At 43.7% G+C, this 11,782-nt stretch overlaps 1 protein-coding gene across 4 annotated transcripts in view; it reads left to right on the forward strand.

The window, feature by feature from the left end:
- TMEM63A (transmembrane protein 63A) overlaps window positions 1-11,782 on the forward strand; it is a 55,741-nt gene that overhangs the window by 32,691 nt on the left and 11,268 nt on the right. The window contains exons 23-26 of one of the 4 annotated variants that reach the window (XR_014227748.1): window positions 442-725; window positions 807-2,046; window positions 4,088-4,271; window positions 5,028-5,258. Coding sequence is in view for 1 of the 4 variants with exons in the window: in XM_082307619.1 (XP_082163745.1) it covers window positions 442-612 (171 nt within the window). In the remaining 3 variants the exon portion in view is untranslated. Of the gene's footprint in view, window positions 1-441; window positions 2,074-4,087; window positions 4,272-5,027; window positions 5,259-11,782 lie in introns of those variants that run through there. The other 3 variants (XR_014227746.1, XR_014227747.1, XM_082307619.1) reach the window with 3 other exon arrangements.

The following is an 11,782-nucleotide window of genomic DNA, read 5'->3' on the forward strand; positions in this document are numbered from 1 at the left end:
ACTGTTCCCAGGTGGTGTTCCAGAAGTACCTTCAGCTGACGTTTTAGGAGTAGTTGAGACACGCTGCTTCCAGCAGCTCTGTGTGCTGCATTCTTGGCCTTGCACCAGACGGATCCTCGCATCTGGACAGCTGCCAAATGCAGCCAGTTGCCACTGCTTTGTGACTTTGAAAGTTGTGACGTGTAGCAGGTCTTACCTGCCACGTCACTAAAAGGGATGTAGGACTGAGGCAGAAATAGAGGTCTTTGTGCCACAGTCTACAAGTACAGGTGAGTGTTGCACCAGAAAGCCTCCGTTAGGGTGCAAAAGGCCTTAGGTGTTAAGGTGAAGAATGGGAAATGGATGAAAAGAAGAGTGGTGAGGGGAAAAATTATCCTGGGTGAATTATCCCAACATTATACTCTGAGAGACTAGTGAAATCCTTAATGCTTGTGATTTCAGATGTACGTCCCCCGAGTTTTGCATCCTCATTCTACAGAAAGGACGATGCTTGCCCAAAAGGAGCCGCAATCATATGGCACCATGGACAACACTAGTACACAGGCAGAAGAAATCATAAGCTATTCTGCTGGACTTGCAATTATTGAGCAGGCATCGAAGGGTTCGTTTTGAATGCCAAGGACTAACACAAGGTGGAGCACTTGGTCCGGGTTTAGGAGAACTAACTCCCCACCACCACCTACTAAGCATTCTGTTTTATTTACATATTCCTGCCTACAGAAGAGGTACAGAAATAATTCATTGTGTGGTCTGCAGCTGTGCTTGGAGATTAAAAAGCAGATGTCTTGGGACTGATTGTTTTCCAGGCTGTCTACACACATTGTGAAACAAACGTGTTGAGCACACAGATGCTGATCCTCAGGGACTACACTTATGCTATCTCATCACTTGCCTTATGAAGATAACTTATGCTGCATGTAGGTAACTGGTCACCAAAGTAAATGCAGCTATTACAGCTGTCATTTCTTTATTCAAAATAATTCTTGCTTTTTTTTTTAATAAAAAAACCCAGCCCTTTAGTATTTATAAACCTCTTGGGATGTGTTAAATCCTGAGGCAATGTCACTTTTGATGAAAATGCTGTTTGCGTGGGCGCTGAGGATGGTGTGTGGGAGTCTCTCGTCACCCAAAGTAGTCAGTGTAGACTTGACCATGTTACTTTTTTTTCCTTAAAAGAGATGAGGGAGTTACTGTGCACTTGGGTACTAAAAGTACCAAAGCCAAAAGACTGGTGTAAAGAAGGGCGTGATTTATCTGGTACTGTTTTTATATATATTTTTGGAGGGCGTTTAGGTTGTTAGTTTCTGTTCACTAGTTTTAAGGGCCTTCCACAATGAAAGTTCACCTGCCAACAATAAAGGATGTAAACATTTTATCTTTCTTTTAATCTTGGGTCAAAATGACAGATCTCTGGGTTTTCTCTATAGTGCCAATTATATGAGCTGTAAGATAATAAGTTTTTAAATTATGTAGTAGGTGCCAATTGATTCCAAAGTACATTGTGTTAAAGTGTAACTAATAATCACGAAGCAATAAAACACCGAGTTCAGAGAAATTTCAGGCTGTCTTGATTGATTTGGGGTTTTTTTTCTTTGTGTATTGAAACAGTTCATTTGCTACCTGCTTCACAGCATGATCGGTGTCATGAACTGTTCATGAGAGCACTGTCATGAGGCTTAGAATGACAGCATGTCCCATGAGAGATTTGAATACTTTTAAATTTCTCTAGGGGATGAATCTTGGTGACCTTTGGGTAGGAGAAGGTTTTGGCCCTCCCAAACCCTCTGCTTGCCTGCTCATTGTTAAACTGTTAGTTCCTGAACTTGACCTTTTCTAGCATGTCTGTGAAGCAGTAACATCTTGAGATTGGAGTAGAATTTGTGCCATAAGTAAGTGTGTACAGATGTTCAGTGTCTTGCAGGACTGCCTCCAGCTTCCCCAGACAACCACTCTGGACAAATGCTGAGCAGGAGACCTGCCCTGCTGCAGGAAGGGCCCTGCAGAGCTCTGATACCCCTGACGACAAGGCCGTGCTCTAAGCTGAAGGTACACATAACTTCTGGTTCTTAAAAGGCAAGTGAGGAGCCTTGTCTAGTGGGAGGGCATGGATTTGTGTCAGACTTCTTTATACTATCGCTTCAGTGTTGCAGTTTAATCGGGGGGTTGCGTGCGTGTGTGTGTGGGCGTGTTTTGATTTTATTAATTGTGGTATTACTAGAGGTGGTATGTACACTGAATATTGTGGGGGTTTTTTAGCAATCATGGTATTACTAGAAGTGGTGTGTGCCCTGGATACAAACTGCCGTTTAAGATTGGTATTCGAACCAAGAAAAAAGAAAACCAACAGATTCCACCTTTTTTTACTTGTCTCTGAGTCTCTCATACAGGTGTGAGGACAGAAGGAGGAGACAGAGCCTGTTGTATTAATTAGATGATAAGTCTGTGATTATTCTAACTCATTTCTAGCTGCAGTACCCCATCTCATACAGGTGTCTGCAGAAGCAGTGGACCCTGATGTGTGTACTAATGGAGGAATCAAATGATTCAGCTACCACACTTGATCTGTTTACCCTGCTGGCACTGGGGGATTTTTATGCTCTGTGGTATAACGTACTTTTTTGAACAAGTGACTTTTGATATTCGCTGTGAGGTTCTATATGTCATAGGAAGGACAAAAACTCTTTTGGTGATTGGATTTCCTTTTTGTGCTTGGAAGGCTGCTGAACCTTGGTAATGAAGCTCCTTGTGGCTGGCACAGGTTCAGTACAGACAGGGCCAGCTCTCCTGTGAACTTGAAAAAACCCACCTCCAGTCATGCTGGTGTGCTTCAGATATAGGATATGGAAAACCTGCTAGGTAATGGAAAAGTTGCATCTTGCTAAACAGTTACTGCTGGCATTTGAGGAACCAGTTCGTGTGTCTGGGGAAACCACCTGCATATTTCACTTATCATGTAGTAGCCATTCTTGTTTGCCACTGTACTCTGTTGTAGTACAACAGATATGTCTGTGATATTAGGACACGTACCAGTTTGAGTAAAGGCTGGGATCACCTATTAGTAATTATCACAAGACCTCCATGTATAGCAATACACAAATTAAAGGCTGGTTTATCAAGTTTGCTATGTTGTACTTGCTTCCCTTGTATCTTGTGGGTCTCTTTCTGAGAGCTGGAAGTAATTAGGAAGCTGCACTGGCTCTAATTCATTCCTTCATGCTGGTGGATATCTCTGAGAGGATAAAATTAGATCAGCAGGAGAAACTCCTTACATTCCTTGCTGAGCCGTAGAGAAAAGCTGAGGGATGGAAGCCTCAACAAATGTGGATATTGGCTGCACTGTATTTGAAATCCATATTTAAAGCCATTGCACATTCTTTACTGTTCTTTTTATAAATCTTTTGGCAGGAAGCCTAAGCAAATGGCCCAGCTGGAGTTACTGATTGTAGCTCCCAGAAGCCATATTTGCTGAGATCCAGCGCCTGCTGCTTGCCTTGCATTGCTCAGTTGGAGCAACTCCTCCCCCCCACCTCGCTCCTTGCTAAGTCCTTACTTGCGTTCTAGCAGCTGCCACCAGCAGTGCTCCCGTGGAACATGAATCCTGGGCAAGTCTGACACTCCAACATGAGTAAGCCCCACAGTGTGGTCTGTGATGGGCTTCTCTGGGACACAACTGAGGGGACAACCCCGAAAATTTGAAGAATGGAGCCCATTTGATATTTGTACAATTCAGTGCACTTCCACAAAGACTTCGCTATAGATGATTTTCTTCTATAGTGAAGAAAATTCTATATGGTATGCTAAGACTCAAAAAAACCCAACTTGGCTTGTGTAGGTACACCTAGCTCTGTGCCAGTTAGAGCTTATTCTATATGTATGCCCAATCTGGTTCACCTCCTGCCCTATTACAACACATCCTCAACACCCAAATGAAGATTACAATTTCTCATTTGCATTAGGTGCACACGTTCATGCCTTGTTTTCCTTTGGGCTCTTCCCATGTCCTGAGCCAAAAGGAGGTCTCTGTGCTGGCTAAGTTCTTACATGCTTCAGTGTAGCACTAGACCGTGTTTTTTCTCTCTCTTTACAGAAATCCAGTTCCCAGCTGTGCTTACCCACAGACGCTAGCAGCACAACTGAAAGCTTTCTCATGTATGATCTACAGATAGTTCATTTATTAGCATTTGGAGGCCTTTTACGCTTTTCAGGAAGGTGAGCTTGTCCTAGGAGCAGCAGACCACAGAGTTGTTCTCCTGGCTGTTAGCAAAAGTGAGGTAAGAGGCAGAGGAAGATTTGGGGAGGGGGGGTCTTTTTCTGTCACTAACGCAAACCCAAGTCCATTGAGTACGAAGAAAAAACACACTTGTCTCTAAACTGCAACAATACAAGGTAATACACACTTTTAATTCCAAATGATGGCCAGGATCATAACTTTCAAAGACGACATGTGTCTTGTCTTCTTAAACTGGCCTTGCAAATTCCTTCTCTGTCTAATCTAAAGAATTCTTGAATGATTCTGCTTGTCACCTGTCTGTAACAGCTGCAAGTGCCTGTTTCAGATACTTCAGAGGTACAGTTGTTCTTTCTTTCTGAGGACAGCTGTCTGACAGATCAAAACAGAAAGGAAAGGATCAAAAGCGGAAACACTGAAAATTGGGTCATTATAACGGAACATTCTACCCTCTAATTTTTTGGTTCTTAGGTTAACTCTTGGCTCTTGGTTTGTATCTGACGTCCTATTGGTTAGGCCGTAGCATCTCAGCAAATGCAAGTGCAACTGCCCCGTTTTTTTGTGCTCAAACACAGAGCTCCTGGGTTATCTTCACTTGTTCGTTGTCAGCAGTCTGTAAGCATTTGTTGTTTGGAGAGAATGTATATCAAGATCAGCTGTCTTTCTGTTGCGTGTACCATAATTAGCTTCTAGTTCTTTCGACAAAAAACCGAATGTGGCCCCATGAATTAACTGGTGTGGTATACGAAGCTGCTTCTCCCTGCTCAATGTGCCTCCATTGCTAATCTCTTCCAACCAGGAGCCTGCAGTCTCCAGTAAAGGGTGACTCTGGATTCCTGGTTGAAAGCAAACATGGTTGCTTCCCTGGAGGAGGATTCGTTCCCTTCTGTAGCAGCTTATTTCCTGCCTTCCTAGGTAAGTTCTGGTGTAACACCTATCTCATCTTCTCACCTTCGAATGGATTGAAAGTCCCACCTCAAGACCAACTTTTATGGTAGTGGAAGGTAATACTCTCTGGTGTTAAGTAAGGATTTCACTAACTTAATGAGCTAAATATGTTTCCAATTTCAATTCTGGATGGAGTTCTTCTTCCATTAAAGTTCTGGTTTGGAAATGTCCGTAACAGCCATGATTAGATTTTAGATTTCCTTGACTCTGGTTAGATTAAGAGTTTGTGTATTTTAAAAAGACCACTTTTTACTACTGTATTTAAGTTCCTGCACAAAAGCTTCTCTTTGCTTTTTTCATTGGGGTGTTGTTTTTTTTTTTTTTTTTTCCCTCTCCCCAGTGAGTAGGTGGAGATGGTATTGCCTATCAGGTAGAAATTATATTCATTCTGTTGTAACCCTCCTCAGACCTTGATTTACCTGCTGCTGGATAGATGTTCAGAAGGTTTAGTACATTGCATTTGTTTGTAGAAGCGTCTAAACCAACGCAAATTCTCCAATTCTTAGTTTTCATTTCTCTAAAACTGGGTTGGCAACATCTATTGATGTAAAGTTTGTGGTCTGCAGCAGTCCAGAGCTTCATCCCATCTTATAATTTCCCTAAGATGTGATAGATATGTGATACATATGATATAACGCAGATATGATAGTGTCATTTTAGGGCCTTAAAACACTTATCTTCCAGACTCTAAACTGATGTTTATGTTTAGGTCTTGAAGTAAAATAGCTTTTTCTGAAAAGTCACAGGACTGTGGTTGCAAGATCCGATAGCCTTGAATGCTCTGTACTAGATCTGTGTGTGATATTCAAGTGGGAATGGGTGGGACCGTAAATAGCCAAGAAGAGGAGGGGGAAACTTTCACATCTGTTTTTAGACTCAGTGGTTAATTAGGTGCTGGTTAATAGTTAATGAAGACAGTATTCTCAAAAGTGATGTTTAAAATAGAGTTCTAGAAATCTAATGTATGGTATTTCATGACGTACTCCTAAGAAAAATAGGAGCCAGAATTTGTTGCTGTCTCGTATCGTTACTGCTCTGTGGTTGTGAACCTCCAGTTTTTATGTAGTGACGCAAAAGGGTGAAAGCTTGTGATGGAAGTTAGTGATTGTTTTTGAAAGGTGTCTATTTGTTGCGCTTCTCAGATGTTTATTAAAAAAAAAAAGTTGCAGTACAGGAGGAAGATTGAGGGCAGAGGGAATGTAAGATAGATGTATTTTTGTACACAGCTCGCCTTCCTTCTGCATGAAAATCTTTCCTGCATTTAGTGGTGGTTTGTACTTGGCTTTTCAGATTGATTGGGCTTATTACAGCCTGCTCTCCTGAAATGTAAAGCACCAAGTTGCTTTTTCAAGTGAAGATGTTCCATGTCAAAACTTACTTTGAATTCTAAATTTTTTTTTCCTAAGGCAAATTATCAGTATTTTTTCCCTCCACCTATAGACATAGAGAAATAAAACCAGCAGCTATCTCCACAGAGGAAAATGGAAAAGGAAGGGATTTAAAGAATTGTTAAGTACCATAATTTGGTTGCAGGAACTGAATTTTTTTATGACAGGGTTCTCGCTTTAGAGAATGGAGTAGGCTTTTCCTATTCTTTTGTATTTGACATCTGTAACTTAAGAATTATTCCTAAAATAGGAAGAATTCATTCACTTCTGAGACCAGAAATCAGAATCTGCTGGGAAGAAAAGGGCAAAAATTGAGAAATAAATCAGTTGTGCACTTCTAAGAGGGATCATTTAAGCAATTATTTCTGTTATATAGCTTCAAAAGGGAAAAGACACAGTGGTGAAGTTAGGAGAATTAGTTGTATCCATGTTCTACAATGGGTTCTGCTGCTCAGTTTGTGTGAGGTACTACTTAATCCCTCTTTGTCTCTGGCTTCTCTGAAAGATTAAGAATGCCTTCTGATCACTGCAAAAAGCTTTCTCGGCCACAAAAGACTTGGCGTGATGCAAAAAAAAAAAAAAATTCCATTGAGACAAAAATGCAGGGGTGGACCTTAGTTCCCTTGAGACTGTCCACGAATTCCTAGAACTCGAGAGATACAAATGTATCTCCATACAAACTCACCCCAGTATTGCAGGCTTGGTTGCAAAAGAGCTTAAGAACTGCTGGAAAATGAGGCTCTTCGTAGACTTCCTCCGCCTGGGGAAGTGGAAAGGTTAGCAGGCGCGCTCTGAGCAGAGATGAGATCCTACAAGGCAGCGATGGCCGTAGTCCTAAAGTGAGTGGGACTGCTTAGGCTCAGCTGGAGCAGAGCTGCAACCCAAGCTCGTGAAATGGCCCTGAGCGAGGGATGCCAGGCAGACAACGGGAAAAATACGAGCTGGGCTGGGCCTTTCCCTGTGGCAGAGGAAGACGTTGTCATCGCTTACCTGAGTACCTCGGGATGGGACACATCCACATACGCTTGTGCAAGGGACAGCTAGGCATGAAGCAACAGCAGGTGGACCGTGTTTAGAAGGATGGGGTGTTTACCAGGAAGCCGGTATCAGCAGGACAGGCAAAAGTTGGTTTTGCATTGGATGTGGAGCGGATACCGGCGGGGGGCAAGTCAGGGACTGGGAGGAATTGCAGAGCTGAGCGTGCGGTTTCTTTTTTCACCTTCCTCCAGGGCCTGGGCCCAAAGCAACAGGGGCAGACAGCTGGGCTGCTGACACAGCCAGAGGCCCTTGCCCGGCCCTGGGGGCCGGAGGCTTTGCAAGCGGGGTGCCGGGCCCCTTGCAGCTGCGGGGACAGGCAGCATAGGCAAGGTGAAGCAGTCGGTTTCCCTCCTTGCACCTCTTTTGTGCTGTTGAAACAGTCGTGAGTAAGACTTCACATATAGCTGAGTTTGTCATGTTGGTACCTTGGACTCGGATGCTGAGCGGCTGAGCGTAGTTTTGTCTTCTCGTGTTTCTGTTTGCCGTTTCTCGGTACTGTACTCCCTCTGCACTGATCATCTGCAGGGGTTTGAACCATTGCTGCAAAGGGGGATTGTCTTTCATTTAAGAAGATGAAAACTCATCACTTAAATCTCACTTACTGTTCATCCTATCCTCAAAACTGCAGACATTCAGTTATTAAACACAGGGAGAGCATGAGCATCCGTCTTTCCTTCCTGATTGGATTTTAAGATGTTATTTTGAAGACTGAAGTTTGGACTGCATCTAGCAAGGGGAAAGAGCTGTCACTCAGCGCAGATCTGTTTATAAATACTGCTCGCCAGAAGACAACTGACAATTGTAATGGGGCTAATTCTTCTAGCAGCACTGGCATAACACCATCAGGGCTGTCTGGCACTGCACATGATATTTCTTCCATGAGAGAAAACTAATCCTAAGCAAGACGGTTTTAGTGTGAGTTATGTGCCTTAAAAGTGCTATTACAGCAAGTAAAACAAGTGGCATCATTGGCATCATTTCTCAGTGTTTTAAAATAAGCTACCCTGAAATCAATATGGATTTATTCCTTGTCTCTTCCCACAGTATCCAGAAGGATTTTTCCATTCCTCTTTCAGGCAAAAATGTATCTTCATTTAATGCATATTATGTATTGCACCTGCTGTAAAACACAATGTACATTTGATGGACTGTCTTGAACCGATCAGTCCCTGCCCCCAAGCAATTCCTGGTGGCTCAGTGGTGATGAATCGTGCCCCTTATGCATCTAGATCTAACTGTGATGCCAGACTTAACAGATTCTGCTTTTCACTAAATGATGGCTTAGCTTCCTTTTTCATCTGAAAGTGTGATTTCTATTCAGATTTTTTTCATTCATAATGTGGGCAATGCCTGACTTTTTCGTTTAATGTACATGAAGTCTTGTCTTGTTTATTTGTATAAGGTGTCCAAAGGCTGCATACAGTGGCTTCGATTTTTCAGGACTTTGTCGTTTGTAATTTAAAAAGCAGAAGTCAAATTTGGTTGTAGTGGGAGTTAGTTCAGCTGGAGCTGTATGAGAAGATGATGACCTTCCTAGTGTTTTTCCATACCAGAAGCAGATACTTTCCAAAGCACTTCAGCTGGGGGGGCAGAGTCTAAGTTCTGTTTATTTTCAGTGGCATCTCCATGGTTCTGAACCTCTTATCCAGACTCTTCATGGGCTGTAACCGGCTAATTAAAAAGCAGGGTTTAGGTCAGCTACTTCTGGTTTCCATGTGGGATAAACGCATGTTTTGGAGCAACTTAAGGAGGAATGGCTTTTAGGACAGCGGTTTCTTTGAGCAGAGACTTTGGGGCAACTTTGGTCCAGAAATGGAAGCTTCCCCAAGAAATGGCTCTGGAGCAAAACAATATGTTTTGAGCATGGAAGTGTCACTGGATTCTGGCTCCTCCCGAAGGCCGCAGCTGCCCTTTCAAGGAAGAGCCTTATTGCCAAGCAGCAGCTCAGCCAGCCCAACAGCAGCGCATTTGGCCTTGTTAGAGGACGCTTACTGTCTGAACAGCAGGTACTCAGCTGGCTCGCTTCAATAAGAACAAGTATAACGGGGCAGGGAGTCCTTTCTTACTGCATATTACTGTTGCAATAACCTGATACGCATTTACTTGCTAACAGAAATGTTAGAACTATTTCTGATTATCTGGCTGACCTCTGCGCTGCCGACTGCAGTACCGTACCAAATAATTACCCATTAGCCAATACCAGAGTGCACCAGAAGTGAGTCTGAATCTGCTTAAGGCCGTTATCAAATCCGAATCTCGGGCTCGTGGGAGAGTTGCTCCCTGCAGGAAGAGGTGCAGATACTCTCGCTAGCCCACAAACACTTCGTTAGTATTAAACCTGGCGCTACGGGCAGTGGGAGCGGCTGCGTTTTGCTGCAAACAAATGATTATTTTGAAAAAGGGGAGGGGAGCTGATGGCAGGCGTTACAGCTGGCACATAGCTGGACTTTATATTCTTTCACATTGTCACAGCATTTCACTGAATCTTTGTGTAGATAAGGAGGTGATAAGCAGCAGCTGCTGCTAGCTGTGGGCTTAAGGTTTGAGACGTGTGACATCAGAACAACTTTTGCTATGTAGCAGGCATTTAATTTTTAAGCTTCTAAAGTCTGCACCTTTTATGTCCAGATTTGTTTTCTCTTTCAGACAGTAGCTAATCAAACCCATTTTTGTGCTGGATTTAGGGTCTCGGTGCCTATCTGTCTTCTACACTGAGTAAAACTGGCAGTGTGGACAGCTCGTGTTGTTTGTAGTAGGCTGAAGCGCGCTTACCTGGCGCGCAGAGCAGGGCAAGGATGCGCTCGCTTACCGTCTGCGTTCATTACCGTTGTGTCAGATCGCTGAGAACTGAGGCATATTTTGAGATGGAAAGGTTCTACAGGCAGTTGTTTTTTGTCCGGCTCTCGCTGGTGACTGAGCCTGGATGAGCTGCTGTAACGTAAGATCGCTAAACAGCGTCCTGACGTGCCTCCTTTCATCGAGGCTGGGCCCCTTCAAGCAGATTTGCTCCAGAAGGGAGAGAGAAAACGCTTCGAGCCTTCTACTCGCATCTGAAAATCGGTTTGGCAAATATCGCATAGCAAACTCCCTTCCCACTTACTTACTTTATCTGTGTTGTGACTGAGCAGTCCCTGGGAAAGTACTGCGTTGTAGCAGTATATGGCAGTGCTCCCTAGCACCACAGCAGATGGCTGCATGTGCGTTAAAGATAAGAGAGGATGAGCTCCAGCTCTGAAACACGAGGCCACGCAGGGGACAGAAGTAAGGCAAAAACAAACGGCCAGAGACCAAGACTCACGCAAGAGGGAGCTTAGTGGTGCCTGTAGACAGCTGTCGTTGAAGAGGGGAGCTGATTCCTCCTGAAGAAGAAAACCTTTTTTTAATATACTGAACCTGAAACAAGTTTGGGGATGGTCTTCTCTGAGAAGAGTCTATTTTAGACAAAAAGTGAATGATTCTGTATTTTCTTCCTGTCTATTCAAAACATGCTGGCCTGAACCACACAATATCACAATATTTTGCAAATGAGAACACAGATTTTGACTAATGAAAGCATTTACAAGTAAATGTAGAATTAGCGCTCGCTACTAATCTGGAAGCAGTTAGCTGTCTTAAAGAATTCAAGTACAGCTCGAAGGTCTAAGGCAGCCCTGCAGTCAAATCTTGTAGGGGGACCCGAGAGCCCCTCTGCCTTCCCTGCTGGCACCCAGGTGCAGAGGCACAGAAGGCAGAGGAAAGGCAGCGGGAGGTCTCGTCTCCGCGCAGAAAACCGAGCCAGGCCGTTTCACGACTTCGTCTGCCCTCATGATGTTCTGTCATGGCGTATCAGGTGGCTCTGGGTGCCAGGATTCCAGTGTGCCCAGCAGGAGTGTTGACTTGCCTTCTCTGAAACAAACTAGTTTGGTATTCTTGAGTCTAAAGCCCTGTGGGTTGGAGCAGGGCTCTGCTGGAGTGCCTGTTATTTAACAGCTTCCATTTCAATTAATACTGTGAAATACTACTAATCCATGCAAGTGTTATTGGTGGATTACATTTCCCTGTGCTTGCCGGGGTAGGGAAGTATATCAGAAGTGACTGGAGAGCAAAACCGTACTGAAATCAGTCATCTGGATACAGTTTCAGGGTGTTTGAAGTTCAACTGCACACACTAGGGACTGTTGCTGGCAAAAACGTACAGCCC

The sequence above is a fragment of the Platalea leucorodia genome, assembly GCF_965183815.1.
Source record: "Platalea leucorodia genome assembly, chromosome: 3".
Taxonomy (NCBI): domain Eukaryota; kingdom Metazoa; phylum Chordata; class Aves; order Pelecaniformes; family Threskiornithidae; genus Platalea; species Platalea leucorodia.